The 24,127-nt window shown below is 39.5% G+C and overlaps 1 protein-coding gene across 1 annotated transcript in view; it reads right to left on the minus strand.

Annotated features, from left to right (window-relative positions):
• Positions 1 to 24,127, minus strand: part of C36H10orf67 (chromosome 36 C10orf67 homolog) — a 163,030-nt gene that overhangs the window by 111,947 nt on the left and 26,956 nt on the right. The window contains 2 exon segments of the mRNA XM_058532821.1: positions 16,317 to 16,391; positions 17,872 to 18,015. Coding sequence (XP_058388804.1) covers positions 16,317 to 16,391; positions 17,872 to 18,015 — 219 coding nt within the window.

Genomic DNA, 24,127 nt, shown 5'->3' on the forward strand with positions numbered 1-24,127 from the left:
GTTGAGACACCCAAGAGCCACCTCTTCAGTGTAAGAACAAACTGGAAGTAACCACCTTGATCCCTGCAGCCCTCCCACCCCACTGGAAGTGAAATTGCCTCCTGTCTGGAAACTTAGCTCTAAGGACAGAGAAGGGAAAAAATCTTTTCTGAGTTTTACAAGCACAAGATGGCCCACACAGTTTTGTGGCCCAAATTCATACATCTGGGCAGTCTAAAATACCTCAAGCTGAGAATTAGGTTAAGGTGGTCACAGACCCAGGAGTGCCACAGAATCAAACAGAAATTTTCTGTACAGAAAGTCACTTCTCTTCCAGGCCTCAAAGAATTCCCACAGAAATATGAGTTCACAGTCAAAAATCACGAAACCCAAAAGTAAATGACATATGAATGACAGCCAACACTTATCAGACCCTCAAAGATGGAAGATATGGAAATTGTGAAACACAGAATATAAATCAAGTATATTTAAAAATGTTTATAGCAATAACAAGACTTACATTATCAGCAAAGAGCAACAGCCATAAAAAAATAACCAAGCATAGAGAGTCAAATGGAACTCCTGGTCGTAAAAACATTATAAGCAATATTTAAAAACTCAATGCAAATAGATTAAATAGTAATAAAACCATGTAATGAGGTTAAAAATATAGGATTAAAATTTTTACATGAGAACAATAGGTGTATACTGTTAAGCCTTTACTCCAACAAATTTTTTAGTTTAAATCAAATAGACAAGGCCCTAGACAAATATCTCATATCTGACTCAAAAGGAATAGAAAACCCAAATAGTGTTATAACCATTAAGGAAATTGAATGAGAAGTCCAAAAGATGTCAATCAATCAATCAATCCCTCCAGGCCCAGCTGTCTTCTCTGGGGGTTCTAAATATTTAAGGAAGAAACATTTCCAATCTTACAAAAATGCTCCCAGAAAACAAAATGGGGACAACATTCCCAACTCACTTTGTGAAGCTAGCATAACCCTGGTACCAAAACCCAACAAGGACAGTATAAAAAAAAGCAAAGTACAGGTCACCTCACTGATAACTGTAGATTTAAAATACCATAAGCAAAATAATAATACAGTAAATTCAACAACAAATTAAATTAAAAAAAGAGATATCATAACCAAATAGGGCTTATACAAAGAAAGTAAGGTTTATTTAACATAAAAACAATCAATTAAGGGGCTGGCCCAGTGGTGTAGTGGTTAAGTTTGCGAGCTCCACTTCAGGGGCCCAGGGTTCACGAGTTTGGATCCTGGGCGTGGACCTATGCACTACTTATCAAGCCACGCTGTGGTGGCGTCCTACATACAACAAATAGAGGAAGATGGGCACAGATGTTAGCTCAGGGACAATCTTCCTCAAGCAAAAAAGAGGAAGATTGGCAACAGATTTTAGCTCAGGGCCAATCTTCCTCACACACAGACACACACATGCGCACACAAAACAAATTAACTAATTTCACCACATTAATAGATTAAAGGAAAAATCATATGGCCTTTCAGTAGATGCATAAAAATCCCATTTTATAAACTTGAAATGTGTTCATGATTTTTTTAAAAAGTCTCTTAGCAAAAGAAATACCCTGATAGTATCTACAGCAAGTATCATATGTGCTGTTGAAACATTGTATTCATTCCCTGTAAGATTAGATATAAAATCAGGATGCTTGCCATCATCACTTTTATTTAACATTGTACTGGATACACCACCAGTGTAGCAAGCAAAAATAAATGAATGAAGGGGCAAAGGGGTTGAGGGGTGGCCACAAGGGGTGAAAGGATGCATTTATATGGTGACTAACAAACAATAATATACAACAGAAATTTCACAATAAAGAAAAAATTAAAAAAAAATAAACGAATGAATGAATGAATAAATGGTGTAAGGATGAAAAATGAAGTAACAAAAATGTAATTATTCTCAATTAATATAACTGTTTATGTAGAAAGTCACAAAGAGTCTGTACATAAATTATTAAAATAAATACAAGAACTTAATAAGATTGTTGGTTACAGAATCAATAGATACTAATCAACTGCATTTCTATGCCCCAGTAATAAACAGTAAGAAAATACAATTTTAAAAAGGCATAATTTACCGTATCATCAAGAAAGATATCTAGGAATAAATGTAATAAAACTATGAAAGGTCTTTATGGATATAACTGTAAAATTTTATTTAAAAACATAAAAAAAAACCCTCAGTAAATGGAGAACTATATTATGTATAGTATGGTTAGACTCAATATAGGTGCAGTATCATAGGAAGATATTTGGTCCTTGTTCCTGGTTCCTGGCACAGAGCACCTAAAACCCTTACAATTTCCTGAGTGATAAAGGTGATAGGAGCATCTTTTGCTCCAAGAAGGCAACTCTTGGCAGGGGTGGGGGTGGGGAGGGCTGGGGGGGTGGTGAGTTTCAGGATGGCAGCTGGTCACCAGAAAGACCAAGCCTTGATTAGAAGTTTAGAACTTTCGGCTCCATCTTCACACTTCTGGGAGGGGAAAGGGGCTGGAGATTGAGTTAACAGCTAATGATTTACTCAATCATGCCTGGGTGATGAAACCTCCCTAAAAACCCCTAAATGACTGCCTTCACAGAGCTGTGGGCTGGTGAAACATCTAGATGCTGGGAGGGTGACGTGCCCAGAGAGCTTGGAAGCTCCGTGCCCCTTCCCCATACCATGCCCTATGCATCTGAAGGGGAGCAGAATTTGCTACCTCAAAATACCCCTCTTTGGCATAAGGATTATTTTAGGCTAATTATTATTATTATCATTTTTTTGGTGAGGAAGATTCACCCGAGCTAATATCTGTTGCCAATCCTCCTCTTTTTGCTGAGAAAGACTGGCTCTGAGCTAATATCTGTGACCATCTTCCTCTAATTTTTTTTTTTTCTGTGAGGAGATCAGCCCTGTGCTAACATCCGCCAATCTTCCTCTTTTTTTGCTGAGGAAGACTGGCCCTGGGCTAACATCCACGCCCATCTTCCTCCACTTTACGTGGGACGCCGCCACAGCATGGCTTGCCAAACAGTGCGTCGGTGTGCGCCCGGGATCCGAACCGTCGAACCCCTGGCCGCAGCAGCGGAGTGCGCGCACTTAACTGCTTGCACCACTGGGCCAGCCCCCATCTTCCTCTATTTCACATGTGGGATGCCTGCCACAGCGTGGCTTGGTAAGCAGCACGTATGTCCGTGTCCAGGATCCAAAACTGGGAACCCCGGGCCGCCAAAGCAAAGTGTGCAAACTTAACCCCTACGCCACTGGGCGGGCCCCCATAGGCTCGTTATTTTTCAAAAAGAGAGCAGACACAGAAGCAGCTCTGAAAATCTAAACTTACCCTTTTGTCAGAGACATTTACATTTATAAGGAAAATCTTCACTTGTAAGGGTGTCTCATCCTCTGTACCAGGAAGAAATGGATGACTAAATCTCTATAAACTCTTATCAATGGAGAAGGCAAAAACTTAAATCTGCATAACAACCATACCTTTGTTTACTGGCTTTGCCTGATAATCTTCCATAACTGGCTCCCATGACCAACACCTTCTTGTGTCTTTAGCTGGAGATAGTATTTAAGGTGGTGGTGTAGGGGAGGAAGAAATTTTCCTCTACCCTTCTAGGTTCTTCTGGCTGGCCTAAGAATTAAATTGACATGAGAGGGCCGGCCCTGTGGCTTAGCAGTTAAGTGCGTGCGCTCCGCTGCTGGCGGCCCGGGTTCGGATCCCGGGCGTGCACCGACGCACTGCTTCTCCGGCCATGCTGAGGCCGCGTCCCAAGTACAGCAACTAGAAGGATGTGCAGCTATGACATACAACTATCTACTGGGGCTTTGGAGGAAAAATAAATAAATAAAATTATAAAATAAATAAATAAATAAATTGACATGAGACAGAATAACAGGAGAAAATCAAACAAGTTTAATTTTCTTGTTTGAAAATCAAAGAAGTTTAATCCATGTATACATGGGAGAAACCCAGGAAAATTGATTAACTTGCCACAATGGCTGAAGCCACCACCTTAAATATCGTCTTCAGCTAAAGACAAAAGAGGATGTTGGGGGTAGTGGTTTGGGACTTCAAAGGAGAGGAAGGCAATTCACAGAGAGGTGGAAAAGCCAATGTTTGGTAAACAAATGTTTGCCATGCCTTGTAGAGACCATGGGACATGGAGAAGACTTTGATCAAAAGGGCCTTGCTAGGTTCCTCCCTGTCTACCACAGCTAGTTCATATTATAATATGATACCATACTTAACATATAATACCAAAGTTATCTACGGTGATAGCTCCTTCCTGGAACAGGCCCTCTATCTTAAAATTTTTTAGGCAGTTAGGAGGAAGGTCAAAGTTTCTTCCTGACTCTTGTGTTCTTAAAACTAATCAAGCCAAAGAGACACATTTTGGGGTAGCAAATTCTGCTCCCCTACATCCACAAGGATAGATAATCTAACTAATGGAACAAAACAAAACACTCTAAATCTGACCTACTCACATACATGGAAACCTAACATATGACAGATTATTTTCAATACATTATCTTGTGACCTTTGGGTATCCTTATGGGGAAAAAAATGAATCCCTACTTCACAACAATACTAAAAATCAACTCCAGTGGATTAAAGACCTGAATGTGAAAGACAATAATATAAAATTTTTAGAAGACTTTAAGAAATAGCAGCATTTTTCAAACAAAACACAGATTGTGGAAACCATGAGGAAAAGACTGAAGTTTGACTACATTAACATCAAAAAACACTTTGGTTCATCAAAAAACACTGTAAAAAAAATGCAAAGAATATGTCCATCTTGAAAGGAGACATATGCAACACGTACAACAAATAAAAGATGAGTATCCATAACATGTGACAAGAGATTTCCATATATTGAGGCATACAGGGTGACTTCTGGTTCAAAACTGATTCGACTTGAACTAAAGCAGCCTGACTTATGGCCTACCAAACATACATTGTACATCTGCTTTAACCATTAGAGAATGGACTCTCTTAGGATAACAATGCATACTTCCCCTCCTACAGTCTATTGGCAATATCCAGTTGTTAATGCCCTATTGGTAATGCCCGCATTAGCCCCTTTCCCAACATCAGGGTCATGTCAAGCCACTAATTTGCAACTGAATACCTCTTTGAAACTTTGATGAACATGTATCCTGGGAGTGTTGTATGTTCTTTGTTCTAAAAATGTAAAAGATTGTACTGAAAACCATACTTCTCTGGAACGCTTTCTTCCTTTGTGTAGACTGCCTTCCCGGGTTATAATCCTCAGATTGGCTCAAGTAAACTCACCTTATCTCTCTTATCTATAGAATGGTTATTGGTTATTTTGCATTGACATAGGTTTTTAAGAACACTCCTTTTGGGCCGGCCCGTGGCTTAGTGGTGAAGTGCGTGCGTTCCGCTACTGGCGGCCTGGGTTCGGATCCCGGGCGCGCACCGATGCACCACTTGTCCGGCCATGCTGAGGCCGCCTCCCACATACAGCAACTAGAAGGATGTGCAACTATGATATACAACTATCTACTGGGGCTTTGGGGGAAAAAAAGGAGGAGGATTGGCAATAGATGTTAGCTCAGGGCTGATCTTTCTCACACACACACACAAAAAAGAACACTTCTTTTAATCAATAGGAAAACAAATAACACAATAAAAAATGAATTTGAACAGGCACTTCACAGGAAAACTCAATGACCAATACACGTATGAAAAAGTGGTTAATCTTATTAATAATCAAGGGAACACAAGTCAAGGACACAATGAAATACAGTTTCATGTCCATAAGATCAACAAAAATCAAAATTTCTGACAATATCAAGTCTCAGTGAAGAAGCACAGTAACATGTTTTTATACATGGCTGAAGGGAATGTCTTTTACTACAATCAGTTAGAAGGCTACTTGGCATTTTCTAGTAAATATGGAAATACACATACCCCCTACCTAACAATTCCACTCTTAGGAATATACTTTAAAAGCATTCTTGCACATGTGCACATGAGACACTATAAGAATGTTCAGAACAATACTGTAACAGCAAAAAAGTATTACAATGACAGATAAGACTATCATGGAATAATTACGCAGTGGAATATTATATAGCAGTGAAAATGAATGAATGATAGGTATACATATCAATAAGTATAAATCTCAAGAATATAATTTCAGAACAAAAGACAAGAACACAAACATACCATATTACCTCATATATAAATATATATAAAGTTCAAAATGTATACCCTAATAATATGTTATATGAGAATATAAATTTAAGTGCAAACAATAAAAAACGGGGGATTTATTAAGCACACAATTCATGATCATGGTTACCTCTGGGCACAGAGAGCAACAGAGCTGGGATTTGGGAGGGGTATAGCGGGGATTGCAAAGACACTGATAATGTTCTTTTCCTTACATAGAGCAGTTGTCACTGGGTATTTGTTGTGCCATGATTCTTTATGTCATATATATTTTACCAATATTCTTTTGTCCCTATTCAAAATTTAATAAAGGCAATTTAAAAAATGATAAAATTATTATACACTCAGGTAGTTTATAGCACATTTATGGCAACTAGGTATTTATACGTAAGAAGCTAATAGTCTACAAGTTAAATAAGACCCAAACAATGTGTATGAAGCAGATTTGAAACATAAAAATGATTTTTAAATGCAGAATATTTTCTGATCTTCTCTCCCTCACTTCCTCCACCTTTTTTCAGATTCAGCGGGAATCGTGGCTGTGCCTTCACTGAGAAGATGGAAGCGAGCCTAGGGCTCACTGCCAAATCTGCGGTCTGCTCACAGCTCTACGCGCACTCTGCTCTCCCTTCTTTCACTAGGTTGCTAGGGCTGCTGTAACAAAGTTCCACAGACTACGGGTCTTAAACAGCAGAAATTTATTTTCTCACCGTTCTAGAGGATAGAAGTTTGAGATCAAGGTGTCAGAAGGTTGGTTTCTCCTGAAGTCTCTCTCCTTGGCTTGTAGATGGCCATCCTCTCCCTGTGTCCTCACATGGTCTTCCTGCTGTACCTGTCCGTGTCTTAATCTCCTCTTCTCATAAAGACACCAGTCAGACTGGATTAGAGTCCACCCATAGGACCTCATGGAGTCCACCCATATGACCTCTTTAAAGGCCCTCTCTCCAAACACAGTCACATTCTGAGGTACTAGGAGTTAAGACTTCAACATATGAATTTGAGGGGGACATAATTCAGCCCATAACACTTCTGTACAATGATGGAGAATCTCTGTTCCCTTAAGAACAACACCTCCACTTGTGCTGTGGATCCCTCTGCTCTGATCTTCTCGAGAACTCCGTCCTGCACTCTATCTTATATTGTTCACATTATCTGTTTACCCCTCAGTACTGGATCTTTTCTATCTGCATACAAGCACTCACTGGTATCCTTTCTTTTGAAAAAATGTCCCTTGACTCTACACTCCACTCCAGCTATTCCAGCTGTAGTGCCATCCCTTTATTCCCCTTTTCGACTTCCTGAGTCCACATTCAATCTTCCACCCACTCCAACTGAACTTGCATCCCTATCACTCCACTGAGATGCTCTTTCTGGGATCACTGTGATGTCCATATTGCCAATGTTACTTTTCGCCTGTCAGTTTACTCAAGTCTCATCATATTTGGTACAACTGACCATCCCATATCCTTGTGGAAACACTCTCTTCTCTTGATCTCCATGACACCACACTCTCATGGTTTTCCCACTGCCTCTCTGAGAACCCCGCATCAGTCCTAATCTTGTATAAGTACACTGTCTCCCTGGGTGATCTCATCCAGTCCTATGGCTTTAAATACGAAGATGATGTGACTCTCAGATGAACATCTCTAGCCTGTCTTTCCATTGACCTCTAAACTCACACATTCAGCTAATTACCTGATGCTACCACCAGCATGTCTAATGCTCTCACTTGCTCAACAAATACTTTTTAACGCTTACTTTGTGCCAATTAATATTCTAGGTGCTTGGGATACATAATTGAACAATATAAACCAAGAACCCTTCCCTTTTAGAGCTTAAATTTAATAAACAAAACCCTGAATTCTCACACACTCTTCCTCCTCCGGACTTCTCCAATTAGTAATGTGAACCATCTATCCAGCTATTCAAGCCAAAAAACCAGGAGCTATCCATGATTCCTGCCTTTTGCTCCCCTCCCACATCTAATCCACTGGCAAATCTCATTGGCTCTACCTCTAAAATATACCAAATCCCTCTACTCCTCTGTATGCCCATCTCCATTGCTACCGTCCTGCTCCAAGCCACCATCATCTCCTACAGTGATTACTAAAATAACCTTCCGCTGTTCTTCCTGTTTCCATTCTTGTCTTCCTATAATCCACTCTCCTTACAGCAACCACAGTAATCTTTTAAAATTGCAAGTCAGACACAAAGAGATACCACTACACACTCAAAGAAGAGTTAAAATCTAAAAGATTGATAGAACCAAGTAAGGATGTGGAGCAGCTGGAACTCTCCTACACCTCTGGAGGGCGTATAAATTGGTATAACTTTGGAAAACAGTATGGCAGTATCTACTAAAAGTGAAAATGTGCCCACTCTGTGATCTAGCAATTCTACTCTAGTATATACCCAACAGAAATGCATACATATGTGTGTCAAAAGACACGTAGAGGAATGTTCATAGCAGCACCATACTTGTCACAGGCAAAAACTGGAAAACAACCCAAACGTCCATCTACAACAGAATGGATGAACTGTATGCTATATTCATACAACAGAATGCTATACAGCAATGAAAAAGAACGAACTACTGCTACTTGCAACCATATGGATAAATCTTACAAATGCAATGTCGAATGAAAGAAGCCAGACACAAAGAAGCAAGTATTGTACAATTTTACTTACATTAAAATTTAAAAATAGGCAAAACGAACCTATGGTGACAGAAGTCAGATTGTGGTTACTGTTGGAGAGGAGGGTAGAGTGACCAGGTGCCATAACATTCTAATTCTTGATCTAGGTGATGATTATCTTGGAATGTGCATTTTTTTTTTTTTTTTTTTTTTTTTTTGTGAGGAGATCAGCCCTGGGCTAACATCCGCCAATCCTCCTCTTTTTTTGCTGAGGAAGACGGCCCTGGGCTAACATCTGTGCCCATCTTCCTCCACTTTATATGGGACGCCGCCACAGCATGGCTTGCCAAGCAGTGCGTCGGTGCACGCCCGGGATCCGAACCAGCGAACCCCGGGCCGCCGCAGCGGAGCGCGCACACTTAACCGCTTGCGCCACCGGGCCGGCCCCTGGAATGTGCATTTTTTTCACAAAAATTTTGAACTGTACACTTATAATCTGTGCACTTTTATGCATGTACATTATACTTCAGTTAAAAGTTTACTTTTAAAAAGCCCTGCCTATAAACTATTTTTGCCAAAAGGCATAAAAATTGAACTTGAATTGAATGAAGATTTTAGAGTTAAATTCTAATTTATAGGCGATATGGAAAACAGAGGAACAAGTTAGACATCTTCTTGAGGAAGCAAACAAATCCAGAATGTGGGACATTTTGAAGGACGACTGCCTTATTTGTTGTAAAAGTCAAGGTCAAGGAGAGAAAGAGAGGGAAAAAAGAAATGCATTGCAACTAAAACAATATTTCTTTTTACTACAAAGTAACATATGATTGTTATAAAAATTCAAACGATATAGAAATTCCAGATTAAAAAGTGTTTTTTTTTCTCTCCTATTCTCCAGAGTATCCTTTTGGACTTAAAATATATATATATATATTTATATAAAAGTGACATATATATATATAAAGTAACATATATATATATATAACTTATAAAAAGTTATATATATATATGTTACTTTTGCCTTATGTGTTTCACAAAATGAAATTCTACAATATTGTGTTGTTCCATTGCATTCTTTTAAATTAAAATATATCTTGGCAATCCCCCTATATCAGTACACATAAACTGATCTCAGTTTAAATGGCTGGGTATTTTTCTCTCATTTGCATCATTAAATAGTATTATTCCCTTATTTTCTAGTAAAAACTGAATTATAATGCTGCTAGTCATTGTATATGTATTTTTATCCATTTTAGCTAGTGGAATAGATTACTAAAAGTGGAATTGCTTGGTCAAAATAAATGCACGTTTAAAATTTGCTAAATTTTCTTCCAAATGGTGATACCAATTTGCGCATTCACGGTATATGTGCTTGTCCATTTACCCAGACCTTGCCAACACCAGATAATAGCAACCTTTTTAATTTCTGCCAATCTGATAGATGCAAGTAGTATTTTTTGTTTCATCTGCATTTGTTTATTAACAAGATTGAGCATCTTTTTATAAGTTTGTTGGTCATTTGGATATTTTAATTTTTTTCATATATTTTGCTCATTTTTCTATTGGGTCATTCAGCATGATCTTAGCGACTGGTAAGAGCTCTTAATACATTAGGGATAGTAACACATCAGCTGCATATTTTATTGCAAATATTTTCCCAGTTCTCCTTGTGTTGTATAGAAGTTTTTCATTTTATGCTGACTTTAATTTTCCTTTATGGCCTCTGTGCAATGATTCGTGCTTAGAAAGCCCTTCCCCATTCACTTGTTCGTGTGTTCATCCTTATCTAGCACCCACTACTGCCTCTAGGTACGAAGCCAAGACGGCTGCTCTCTCAAAGCATAAACTCTCCTGGGGTGAAACAGAGCCACATAAATAAACAAACTTGACCAGGACAATTTAGGCCGTAGTAGCTGTTCTGAAGACCATAAACTGGGCCGGCCTGGTGGCGCAAGCGGTTAAGTGCGCGCCCTTCGCTGCGGAGGCCGGGGGTTCGCAGCTTGGGATCCCGGGCGTGCACCGACGCACCGCTTGTCAGGCCGTGCTGTGGCGGCGTTCCATATAAAGCAGGGGAAGATGGGCACGGATGTTAACCCAGGGCCAGTCTTCCTCAGCAAAAAGAGGAGGATTGGCATCAGATGTTAGCTCAGGGCTGGTCTTCCTCACAAAAAAAAAAATAAAAAAATAAAGACCATAAACTGGGGTGATGGAATGGAGAGGCTGGTGTGGAAGATTGCTCCTCCAGTGGTGGTGGTCCCGGGAGGTCTGCAGTGGTGCCGTCTAACCTGCAACATGAAGATCAGGCCAGGGGTTCCAGGCATTAGCTCTGCGGCAGGAATGAGCTCGGCAGGTTTGAGGGTCCACAAGCTGCAGCAGAAGCAAAGCCCTGCAGCTGGGCTCGGGGAGCCCCGTGTCAGGACCAGGTCACGGAAGGCCTGCAAGGCACAGACCAAGTGAGGGAACCTGGCCTCCATCTTGAGCTCATAAAAGGCCACTGGCGATTTTAAGAAAGAGGGCTAAAGAAATAACTTGCATTTTTCAAACATGTCTACTTCTTTATGATGAAACATACACCAAAGTAGAGAAAACTAGAACAGTCTGCCACATACTAATCTAGCCGTTTGTGCTTATTGATCCCTAAACACTTCACAGTTGGTCTCTAATAATTAGGGATTTTTTTTTTTTTACATAATCACACCACCAGCATCAAAACAACAAACTTAACAAGGTTTCTTTTTTTTTTTTCCCCCTTTTTTCTCCCCAAAGCCCCAGTAGACAGTTGTATGTCACAGTTGCACATCCCTCCAGTGGCTGCATGTGGGACGTGGCCTCAGCATAGCCCGAGGAGCGGCGGACGGTGCGCGCCCGGGATCCGAACCCGGGCCGCCAGTAGCGGAGCGCAGGCACCCAACCACTGAGCCATGGGGCCGGCCCCCAAAAAGGTTTCTTAATATCACTTAATGACCAGTCCATAATAAAATTTCTCCAATTGTCTCAAAACTTTTTTTTTAACAGTTGCTTTGTTCAAATCAGGATTCTCACTAGCCCCACAAGTTGCATTTGGTGCGATGTCTCTCTAATTCTTCTAATCTAGAACATGACTTCTTTCCTTTCCTTCCTCCCCTCCACTCCCCCCTACTGCCTTACACCACAGATAATGCTTATCTTCCCTCCTTCCCATTCTTCTGTGTCTTCCTCCAATAAGTAGTTATTAAAACCCAAGCACTGCTCTAGGCGCTGAGGAGACTCTGTGGTTTCTGTCTTCCTAGAGTGAACACCTGTGTCTCCATCTCTGCAACACGGTGTTCACACTGTTACAGGAATACCCATCCTAAGGGATAATAAGGCATCTCTCTTCCCTGCTCAGAAAATGCAAGCATTTCCCTTTCTCTACGGAATAACTTGAGAGACACAGATGGGAATGGGACTCCCAGCTCCACCACTGACCAGCTCTGTGACGTTGAGTGAGTTGCCTGATGTTGCTGTGCCTCAGTTTCCTCAGCTATCGAATGGCGACTAGTGCCGACTTCGAATGCTTACATCATGAGGTTGAATCTGGCAAAAATACTTGGACTCCATCTCTGGGAACCACACTTTGGATAAGCCAGATAGCACAGCACTTCTGTAGCAGCATAACCTGATTTCTAATTAGCAAGAACGCTAAGTTAGAATAGGAGGCCAGGAGACGGCGCCTGCTGTTAACACCACCACTCTCTGAGCCACATCAGGAAGGGAAGAGTTGATCTGGGGCCCAGTTTTGCTACTTGCTCATTGTGAGGACTGAATAAAATAACCTATCTAAACTCCTTTGTACGGTGCCTGACACAAAGAAAGCACCCAATAGAGCAGAGCTATTTTACTATTATTAATAAAAATATAAAAATAAAACAAAAAGTAAAATAAAACATATCTCTGCAAACTTTCCTAATTTCCCTAAGTATTTAGTTTCACAGAATATTGCTGGGTAATCTATGACTAGTGCAACCCAGGAAATGAATTTTTAACTTAATTTCAATTTCACTATCAATAGCCACATACGGCTAGTGGCTACCATATGGGGCAACGCAACATCTAGCAACACTGACCCTGCCCAGTTCTCTGACCAGGTCCTACTTGCCTTTCCACATGCTGTTGGAAGTGGGAAGCCAATTTGCCTAACCAACATCCCTCCTTCAGGTAGCAGAACCTCTCTCTTCCATTTGGGTAAACCCTCTCCTTGATATTATCTCCTGGGATGAGTATGTGACTCTGGCTTGGCTTGGGTGGGGACGGGGGGACAATAACTAGTCCAGATCAGTCAGGGTTAGTCTTGAGACTCTTGTAGGAATTGTTTAGAAAGAGATGTTCTCTCTGAGTTTGCTGTCATGTGGAGAGAATCTGTCTAGGAATTAAACCATCAGAGAAGGAGGCAGAAGCAGGGGATGGATAGTTTCTTGACGACATTATTTGAGCAACTAGATCCAGCTTTTCCTGAAGTCATTACTATTTCTACACTTTTCAGTTAGATGAGTCAATAAGTTCTCCTTTTAGCCAATGCCAGTGTGAGTTAGATTTCTATCACTTGCCACTAAAAATATCCTGACTAATATACACTATGTTGTCTGCCTAGAATCCCCTTCTATTTCTTGTCTACCAACTGAGTACCTACTTTAAAACCCAGCACAAATATCACCTCCTCTGGGAAGCCTTCCCAAAGCATCCCAGCAGAAATAACTGATCCCTCTGTGGTGTTCCCATAACTCCTGATACACATTTATCTCTGCACTGAATAGACTATATTGTTATGATTTGTTTATAATCCCCTCTCCCTCCCCAATTCATCCCTCTTTTGTCTTTGTAATGTCAGTGTCCAGCATATCTTAACACACAGTATTCACTCAAAATATGCTGGTTAAATTGAAGATGAATTTGTTTTACTTAATGCTATTATAGCCTAATATCTTACGTAGTTTGTTGCTGCCTTTTATTTGTTAAAATAAGTATGTTAGGTTGAGTCATAAGAAATTGCTGATATTTGACCTTTTGGGGTCTGTAAATGTCAATTTCATACAGTTCAACATAATAAATATTGATAATGATTACAGATGTCTTAAGGGCACTTTATCATATCTGAAATCTGCAGTCAGTGGACAGAAAGCTACATGCCTAAATATTAAGATAGGATAATAAAGGAGCAGAAGACGACAGCAACACCAAGGAGTGCCATGAAGATGTAAAGTGTTTATTTATTTACCAAACACTCAGATTGTAGTTACCATGTGCCAGGCACTATCGAGAGTGCTTCACAAGGATCAATCTATGTCATCCTCGGAACTGGTCTACGAGGTGGGTACTACTGTGATCCTCATTTGACAGATGAGGAAACTGAGGCAGAGAAGTTCAGTATTTTGCCTAAGGTCACAAGGCAATTAAGTGGTAGAGCCAGGATTTGAACCCAAGTAGTCTGACTCTGGAATCCTTGTTCTAAAACACACACTATGCTAACTCCTAACTATGATGCTACACTGTGCTGGCAGAGCTATTAGAGAAGTAAATCTATCCAACAAATGTAATTAAGAAATTGCTTATTGATGTGAGTGTAAGGATACTGTTCCAGCTATCTATTGATTGCTGCGTAATACATTTCTCTAAACTTAGCAGCATAAAACAACAACTATTTATCATGCTTACAAACCGTGGGTCAGGGAATTAGGACAGGCATAGCGGGATGGCTTGTCTCTGCTCCATAAAGCCTGGGGTCTCAGGTGGAAAGACTAAATGGCTGGGGGCCGGGTGACTCAGTAGAGTCTGCGGACCGCTACCCACATGTAGATCCTCCCAATGGCTTGAGCGTCTCACAGCACCATAGCTAGATTAGGAGAGGGAGAATCCAGAGAGCAAACATTCCAAGAGTATAAGGATGAAGTTGCAAGGCTTCTTTCGACCCAGCCTCAGAAGCCAGGCAGCCTCACTTCCTCCACATTCTGTACTTATGAGCAAGGCGCTGAGGCCAGCCCAGATTCAGAGAAAGGGAATTAGACTCCATCTCCTGATGGGGGAGGAGCAGGGCAACATTGCAGAAGAGCAGGTGAGTGGGAGATAGTGTTGAGGTCACCTTTGGAAACAATCTGGCACAGAGTCATAGGGATTGTTGACAGAGCAATCAGTCCTGGGATATTTTCAGCTGCAAGTAAGTGAACAGCCAATTAACAGTGACTTAAACACTCAGGGGGTTATTAGCTCATGAAATAAAAGGGCCAGAGAAAGGCCGAGTCCGGAGTTACTTCAGCTGCTCAACGATGTCATCAGGGACCCCAGTGTTCTCGATCTTTCCACTCTGCCACCCTTAGCACATCCAAAGCGTCTCAGTTCTTTGTTCTAGGTTGGCTGCAGCAATCCCAAGCATCAGAGGGAGACATAACAATGCCAAGCAAAGAAGGAAAACGGTACTTCTTCCATTAGTCTCTTAATTAGAAAGAATAACCTCCTCCCCAAACCTCACAACCAACTTAGCTTTAGGACCCATTGGTCAGAGACTTGACCTTGCCCACGCTCATGCCATAGCTGAAAAGGAAGCTGGGAAAGAAAGGATCTAGCATTTTGACTTCTATAGTAAGAATTGCTTAATTAATAAAAGGAAGAGGGAGAATGACTGTTGAGTCACCAGTATCTGCCACAGGTACAGGCAACCATCCATTCATTTAGCCATTATTAGCTGATTGCTAATGACATACCAGGCACAGTGCTAAAAGACAGAGCACAGCAATGAACAGGACAGACAATATCCCTCCCCTCATATGGCTTACAGTCTGGTACAGAACAGAGACGTGTAACGAGCAATTACATAATTAAATATAAATGTATTCAGTGCTATGAAAAGACGTATGCAATCAATGCACAATTTGCTGTAAATATAAAATATTTCTTTATGGAAGTATACTGAAATGAAAGGCAAGATTATAGTTATAAATACTAAAAGAAATGCAAGGTCCTTACTAAGCCTAAAAACATAATCATGGAAAACCAAGAATTTTCCCAATATGTAGGAGTGAAGCACCATGTCTGGTAGATATAAGTGTCGCCATCATTAGAAAAGTTACTCCATCATTGAGAGTCAGAGACCGCTCACCAGGATTTACCATAGACCCAGCGACCTCTCTCTGGAGACTATCTGACCTTCTTCTATCCAACTGTATGCTCACTAAACAAACTTGGGATTACTTTGTCACTTGCTCAGCTGCTTTAAATACCAGATTGGAATTTTCCAGTCCCTGGAAAGTTGTAACTGTCACCATAAAGTGTTATTTTGGTAAATTTAAAGTGAGTGTGAACAGTCTTAGGCCTGACCTCTCTTCGGTGACCTGAAAATTGACGAAACAGATTTTCAAAGCTAAAAACACAGACTGAGAACCCAAGGCGAGCCCCATGCTGTGCACTCCCAGGATGCAGAGCCAGCCTTGCCCATGATAGGACTGAAAACCCACCTTGTACATTCCTTTGATAACAGCGATGGCATCGGCCAACTGCTGATTGTAGCTTTTTCTTAAGTTATCCGCATTCTGCAAACCAAAAATAAATACGATGAGCACCATAATGTATTTCCAAACACAATTCTCACACCTCCCAGGGAGGGACTTAGTATAAAACCATCATTCAAATCATCACCATCTCTCAAAAACTTCAATTTATAATAATTTCTCCTACACAACAGCTATTACAACATGTTCCATTTTTGCCTATACTTAACCAAAAGCAATAGAAAGCTCATAAGGGGAAAATAAATCCAGATAATTCGAACATTTTATTTCATTTTACATGTCAAAGTCTTTTTACTGTTTTCCTTGAATTGTATGGAAAAGTAGTAAAATCTATTTGTAATTCATATCCTCCTCTAGTCGTTGTACTTTTTGATTTGCTCATAAAAAGAAATCTAGAGCTGCTAATCCATAAACTACAGCCATTTTCTGACTAAAACCATTTGATCATATCTGCTTAAGATAGCAATGAAAGATAGTACATTTAAAAAAAATGCCCTTCATTCTGATATCAATTCTGATTCCAGCATGGAGTGTACACAACAAATGGGCTTTAGAGTCAGACAGAATTGGATTTCAATGTCATTGTGCCACTTACTACCTGTCTGACCTTAAGCAAGTGACTTAACCTTGGCAGCTTAGCTTCCTTATCTGTAGATCAGGGATAACAGAGTTTCCATTTTAGGACTGTTGAGGGACTGAAAGAGGAAATACATTTAAAAGGCTTAGCATGGAACTTAGAATGATGTGGTCAACAACGGATGGGTTTTTTGTTTTATAGCAGAGACATAACAAGAATGCCTGTTTTGGGGGTTTTTTTTTGGTGAAGAAGAGTGGCCCTGAGCTAACATCTGTGCCCATCTTCCTCTATTTTGTATGTGGGATACCTCCGCAGCATGGCTTGATGAGTGGTGTAGGTCCACGCCCAGGATCTGAATACGAGAGCCCGGGTCGCCGAAGCAGAGCCCACTGAACTTAACCACTACACCACCAGGCCAGCCCCAAGGAATGCCTGTTCTTAATGACAGATAAACATGCTAACCTGATTAAAGATTTTAGGAAATTCCTCAAAGTAACGGTTTTCACGTCTTTGGCTCCTACAGAGCCATTAAAACACAAATAAGATCATATAAAATGGTGGTTGAGAACCAGATCTCAAGCATCAAACAGTGTGGCTTGGAACCTAAACTCTGCTATTTTTTAAACTGGTGACCTTGAACAAGTTAATTAACCTTTCTGTGCCTCGGTTTCCTCATCTGTAAAAGAGGGATAATCATTGTACCTCCTTCATGAGGTTAGCGTGAGGATTAAATGAGTCTGTACACAAAGTTCTTATAGAAGTCCATGACATATAGTAAAGCTATATTTATTAGCTATTATACAAAACACAACATATGCAAATTAAATTGCTCTCACAAGTTGCTAAATTCACAACTGCAATACATACACATCTAAGCACAAGACCAATCCACATACAAAACAAAGGAAATGAGAGAACTTCTACCTGTTGATAATGTTTTTCGACTGCTAGGATCCTGTCATGTAGAGCAGTGAAGAGATTGAAAGATTCTTCTTTGAGACGGTCTTCAAATTTCAACTGAAGCAATTGTTTGAAGAATCTAAAATCCACCTGAAGGGAGTTAAAAATCTAAAAATAGAAAAACATACTTTATTGTAGAGTAAGTGCCCTCTGTGTAAAGATGCTAGCACCTTGCCTAGTTCTAGGCGTATAACCTGGTCAGGGGCCTGTCCTGCCTCCTCAGATTACCTCTCAAGTACTGTGTACATTAGGCAACTCCAGTTTACCCGCTAAACTAATATATGCTAATGGAGTAAGGGAGAGGAGGTTCCTAGCAGTTTCCTCCCATGCAGAATAAAATAGCTGTGCTAACAACCATACTGTGGCATACCTCAAAAGGTACAGTTTTGTAGGGGAGGAAGAAATATTCCTCAACCACTCTAGGTTCTTCTGGCTGGTGTAAAAATTAAATTAACATTAGACAGAATGACAGGAGAAAATCAAACAAGTTTAATAACATGTATACATGGGAGAAACCCAGGAAGACCGAGTAATTCGCCAAAATCCCTGAAGCCACCACCTTAAATATCATCTTCAGCTAAAGACAAAGGAGGATGCTGGGGGTAGCAATTTGAGACTTCAAACAGGAGGAAGGCAATTCACATGGAGATGGAAAAACAAATGTTTGGTAAACAAATGTTTGCCATGCCTGGCAGAGACAATGGGACATAGGGAGGACTTTGATCAAAAGGGCCTTGCTAGGTTCCTCCCTGTCTACGATACTTAGTTCATATTATACTATAGTTATCTATGGTGATATCTCTGTCCTGAAACAGGCCTTGTATCCTAAATTCGTTTAGGCAGTTAGAGGGAAGGTCAAAGTTTCTTCCTGAGTCTTTTGTTCTTAAAAATAATCAAGCCAAAGGGACACATTTTGGGGTGGTAAATTGTGATCCCCTATAGTTTTCAAGATGTGGATTTCAGATCAGAAAAGAAGGTCAAGAATCAACATTTGCTGTGAATCTATTAGCCAAGGACTTAAATATATAACAGTGTGTTGACTAAGAAGCATTTATGATCATCAAAGCACAACGTATTTTTGTCTCCCATCATCCATTTAAAATGTATTCACTAGGTAATCTTCCCCAGCTCTGAATAGAAACTGTAGGCAATTCCATGACCTTTCTGCTCATTCTTGGGAACAGAAAGTCCTACCATCACTCAAAACACAGCCTCAAAGTAGCATTTAGAATGTGACTATATGAGTTAAACACTTCCAACTTCATTCATAGGTAAGACTTCTCCCTGTACTCCAAGCTAGGGGTAGCAGTTGGCAGCTGCCTGTATTTAAGGAAAAGAATGTAATTCTTGAGCTCTCTCCTTCTCTCTCACCTCCTCTCCCACACCCCAGTTGCTGTGTCTCCCCCAGAGACAAGGCACAAGGGATAAAGGGGCATGGCTGTTCCTACCTGGTGGAGTAGCTTCACTCTAGTCTGGCAGGGCATGAGAACTAATTCTTCTTCCCTTGGGCACCAACATAGCTTCTCTAGAGATTCCCATTACCAGGACCCTCTCTCCCATGGATGCATGTTGACCTAAGCAGATACTTCTCTGCTCTAGGTGATCATTGCTACTCCTTCCTCAGTCCCTGTGAATCTAGAGTTCTCTTTCTTTTCCCTGCTAAGGGTCCTCTTTCCTTCCAGAACACTCTACTGTATAGGACCCAGAATGACCCCACATTGGCTCACTCTCTCTTCTCTTTCTCATAGGCCACATATTGTCCGTAGAAAACAATCACACATTCCTCACCCCAAAAACTCTGAAAGTGCAGGCTGATCCCAACTTAGCCACTCCATCTTCTTGTCACAGCCCACTTGAGCCTCCTTAGGCATGGATCGAGCACCAGTACCCTGTGTCTTCCAATAACAGCAAACATATTTCAAGTTCCATACAAGCCTGCCTCACTAATCTTGAGTTGAGGAAGATTGCTTCTGCTATCCCTTCCCCCATAAAGAATATGGCAATAGTGCTTCTAAAGAAACTACTTCAGCAATTTTTCCTCTGTACCTCCTGATCCCCTTTTTTGTTATCCTTGATCTGATTCAAGAGCTAAGACTCATTGATCTGATGTGCAAATTCTGCAAATGGGATCTAACGCACATTCACGCTGGAATTTGATACCTGGTGTTCTTCTATCCTGAGAAGAAGCTCATTTTAGTATCCTGATACTATATGGAACGTTTTAATTTGCAGGTGAGGATATCAAGACTTTGAGAGGTTAAGTGACTAACTAGTCCACTACATTATGTGGCTGGTAAGTGGAAGGCCCAGATTTGAACAGAGTTACGCCTGACTCATACTCCTTTTTTTTAATATCATATTGTCAACTCATGAAGGGTACCATGTTGGGAAATCATAAGAAAATATATTCTAGAGCAAGTCAAGTCTTAAAGAATTCCTTAAATTCCAAGAACAGGCAGAGATGACTTTGCTTTAGAAGAACCAGCCGTATATGGACTGCTTGTTCTGAAAAAGGGAGGCACAGGAATCCTGGTATGATCACACAAACTCCTACTGGACGACAGACTCCCAGAGATACTATAAACTCTAGATAAAATATGAACAAAACACAACTACAGCCTGAAGACTTTGGAGAATTAACCAAAGTAGGAGAATTCTGGAGGGGATTCAAAAGTCTGAAGAAGAAACTAACGCAGAATGAGATTCCTGTTTTAGCCTGGGGCAGCTGTGTTCAGTGACTTCACAAGCAGTGAAGGGGCAGCTAAACCTCAGATAGAAATCAGTGGTCTTTATGATCCGAAGAATGAAAGGACAGAGCAATCATGGCCTTTGGACAGTGTTTGTGGGGGGTTCTAGACAGAAAAGAACCAAAGAGCGGGATCCCAAAATCTGTGTGTAAACTGAACAAACCTCTGGCTGATCCTTGAAGCACACATACATGGAGCAGACTACAAGCAGCCCAACTGGAGGTAAAAGAACTAAACCGAGATGTGAGCTGCCAATCGAGAGACACAGTTTGCAGTTTGAATCCCCACAAGTTTATTGTGCGCTAAAACAAAAACATCAACAGTTTTCAGGGGAATATATATCAGAATCTAGAACATAACACTTAATATCCAGGATACAATCCAAATTACTCGATACACAAAAAAACAGAAAAATGTGATTCAGTCTCAAGAAAAAAGATGATTGAGACCAATACCAATATTACCCAAATATTGGAATTAGCAGACAAAGATTTTAAAGCAACTATTATAATTATGCACGATGAAGTAAAGAAAAATATGCTTGTAATAAATGAAAAAAAATAGGCAGTGACAAGAAATTTCCACATATTGAGGTATATGGGGTAGCTATTTTGGTTTGAACCTGATTTGGGCTGAACTAAAGAAGCCTGACTTACGGCCTATCAAACGTACATTGTAGATCTGCTTTAACCATTAAAGTAAAGAATGCAGTAATCATTATCTCAAAGTAAAAGAATGCACTCTTTGAAGATAAGGATGCATACTTCTTTTCCCACAACGCCAGTATCAGTAAGGCCAGTATCAGTACTTCTGAAGATAAGCTTCCTTTCTGGACATCAGGGCCATGCCGACTTGCTAATCTGCAGCTAACATCTCTCTGAAACTGATGAATATGTATACTGGGTGTGTTTGATGTATGTTCTTTGTTCTAAAAAGGTATACATCTGTACTGAAAATCATGCTTCTCTGGAACACTTTCTTCCTTTGTAGAGACTGCCTTCCACATTATAGTACCCAGCATGGCCCAAGTAAAATTCACCATATCTTTCTTATCTATAGAATGGTTATTGGTTATTTGCATCAACTGCAGAGAAATAGAAACTATGATAAAGAAAACAAAATCCAGAGCTAAAAATAAAATATCTGAAATTAAAAATTCACTGGAAGAGTTTAATAGAAGAATAAAGAAGACAGAGGGAAAAAAGTATGTGAACTTGAAGACAGATCAATAGAACAAAAGAGAGAAAATAATTTTTAAAATTTTAAAAAATGAACAGAGCTCAGGACTTGTGAGTCAAAGATCAGAGTTCTAACATATAAGCAATTGGAGTTGCAGAAGGAGAGGATAAAAAAGAATGGAGTAGAAAAAATATTTTAAGATATGATGGCCAAATTTGGTGAAAGACATAAAGATTCAAGATGCTGAACAAATCTCGAGCAGGATAAATACATACGAACCACATCTAGGTACACAGTAATCCAACTGCTGAGAACCAAAAACAAAAAGAAAATCTTGAAAGCATTCAGAAAAGGAAACAACCACATACAGGGAATAACATTTGAAATAACTAATGTTTTCTTATCAGAAACTAAGGAAGTCAGAAGAACAATTTAAAAGTGAAAAGAAAAAAAAAAACTTGTCAATCCAGAATTCTATACCCCAGGTAACAACACTTAAAATAAAGAAAATTATGAGAATTCATTGCTCAAATACCTTCAGTACAAGAATTGCTAAGGAAATTTCTTCAGGCTAAAAAGAAATATCACAGGCTGGAAACTTAGATCTCCGAAAAAGAGTGAAAAGCATTGGAAATAGTAAACATCCAAGTAAATATAAAAGACTAGTTTTTCCTCTTACTAGTTTAAGATATATAGGATTGTGAAAAGCAAACATTCTAATTTGAGTTTATAATGTACATAGAGGTGGCACGTATGATAACCAGGCATAAAGGGCAGGGGAGGATGGTAAATGGACCTGTACAGTTGCAAGGTTATTACATTTTATGTGAAGTTGTACAATGTTAATGCTAAGCAGGCTATGATCTTTGCTGAAAGAAGGATCAAAGGATCTTTATGACAAATGAAAATTAAACTCAAAAATAAGTACTAAGATTCAGGAAGGAATGGTTAATAAAGAAATTAGTGATGTGAGCAAATCTAAACAAACATTACTTGGATAAAATAATAATAAACTGTATAAAATAATGATATGAATAGGTAACTGCAAAAGTATTATGAAAAAAGTAGAACTAAAATTATTGACAATAATAATATGTAAGACACAGTGGGTGATTATAGATAAAGGTACTACATTTCTTGTATTGTTAGACAGAAACTAGAAATTCTGGTTAACTGTAGACACTGTAAAATTAGGTATGCATGTTCAAATTTGAGGATAACCATTAAAAGAATAAAGATAAAATGATTAACTTAATTACTAGTAGAGGAGAGAATAGGAATGAAAGAAAATTTATCAATCCAATGGAAAGTAGGGAAGGAGAAAAAAGAAGTATAGAAAAAAAACAAGGTAAAAAGAAATTACAAAATAAGATGGCAGAAAAGTAAAAATATACCAGTAATCACAATTAATACTAATAGAATATGGGCTGCCCCGTGGCTTAGCGGTTAAGTGCACGCGCTCCGCTGCTGGCAGCCTGGGTTCGGATCCCGGGCGTGCATGGACGCACCACTTGTCAGGCCATGCTGTGGCAGCATCCCATATAAAGTGGAGGAAGAAGGGCATGGATGTTAGCTCAGGGCCAGTCTTCTTTAGCAAAAAAAAAAAAAAAAAAAAAGGAGGAAGGATTGGCATAGATGTTAGCTCAGGGCTGATCTTCCTCACCAAAAAAATACTAATAGAATAAATTAGCTGTTAAAAGAAAGAGATTATTAGATTGGATTTTTGAAAACCTGCTATTTACAGTTTGTAAGAGACATACCTAAGACATAATGACACAGAAATGAGGTCACTGTAAGATGAGACAGATTTACCAGGCAAACACTATCCTAAAGAATGTTGATATAGATATATTAGTATTGAGCAAAATGAACAATATGGCAAAAAGATACATATCTATCTATCTCACATATGTATAGCATATATATGTATATATGATACATATATATACACACACAGTCAACAATTAACAAACACAGATTATTTTTAATTTCCCATATCCATGGCACAATGACAAAAACTAACCTCACACAAAGCCTTCATACAAGTCACAAATAATTTTTCTCACAAAGACTGTTCCCTAACAACAAAGCACTGAAGTTAAAAATCAACAACATAACAATAACTAAAAAGCATGCTTGGAAATCTAATAAACTTCTTATTAAACAATGGGTCAACCAAATAAATGGAAAATAAGAGTATTTTAATCTAAATACTAATAAAAATACTACATTTCAAAATTTGTGGGATAAAGAAGTAATTAGTGGGAAATCTGTAGTCTTAAACACTTATGAAA

This window comes from Diceros bicornis, chromosome 36, assembly GCF_020826845.1.
Source record: "Diceros bicornis minor isolate mBicDic1 chromosome 36, mDicBic1.mat.cur, whole genome shotgun sequence".
Lineage (NCBI taxonomy): Eukaryota > Metazoa > Chordata > Mammalia > Perissodactyla > Rhinocerotidae > Diceros > Diceros bicornis.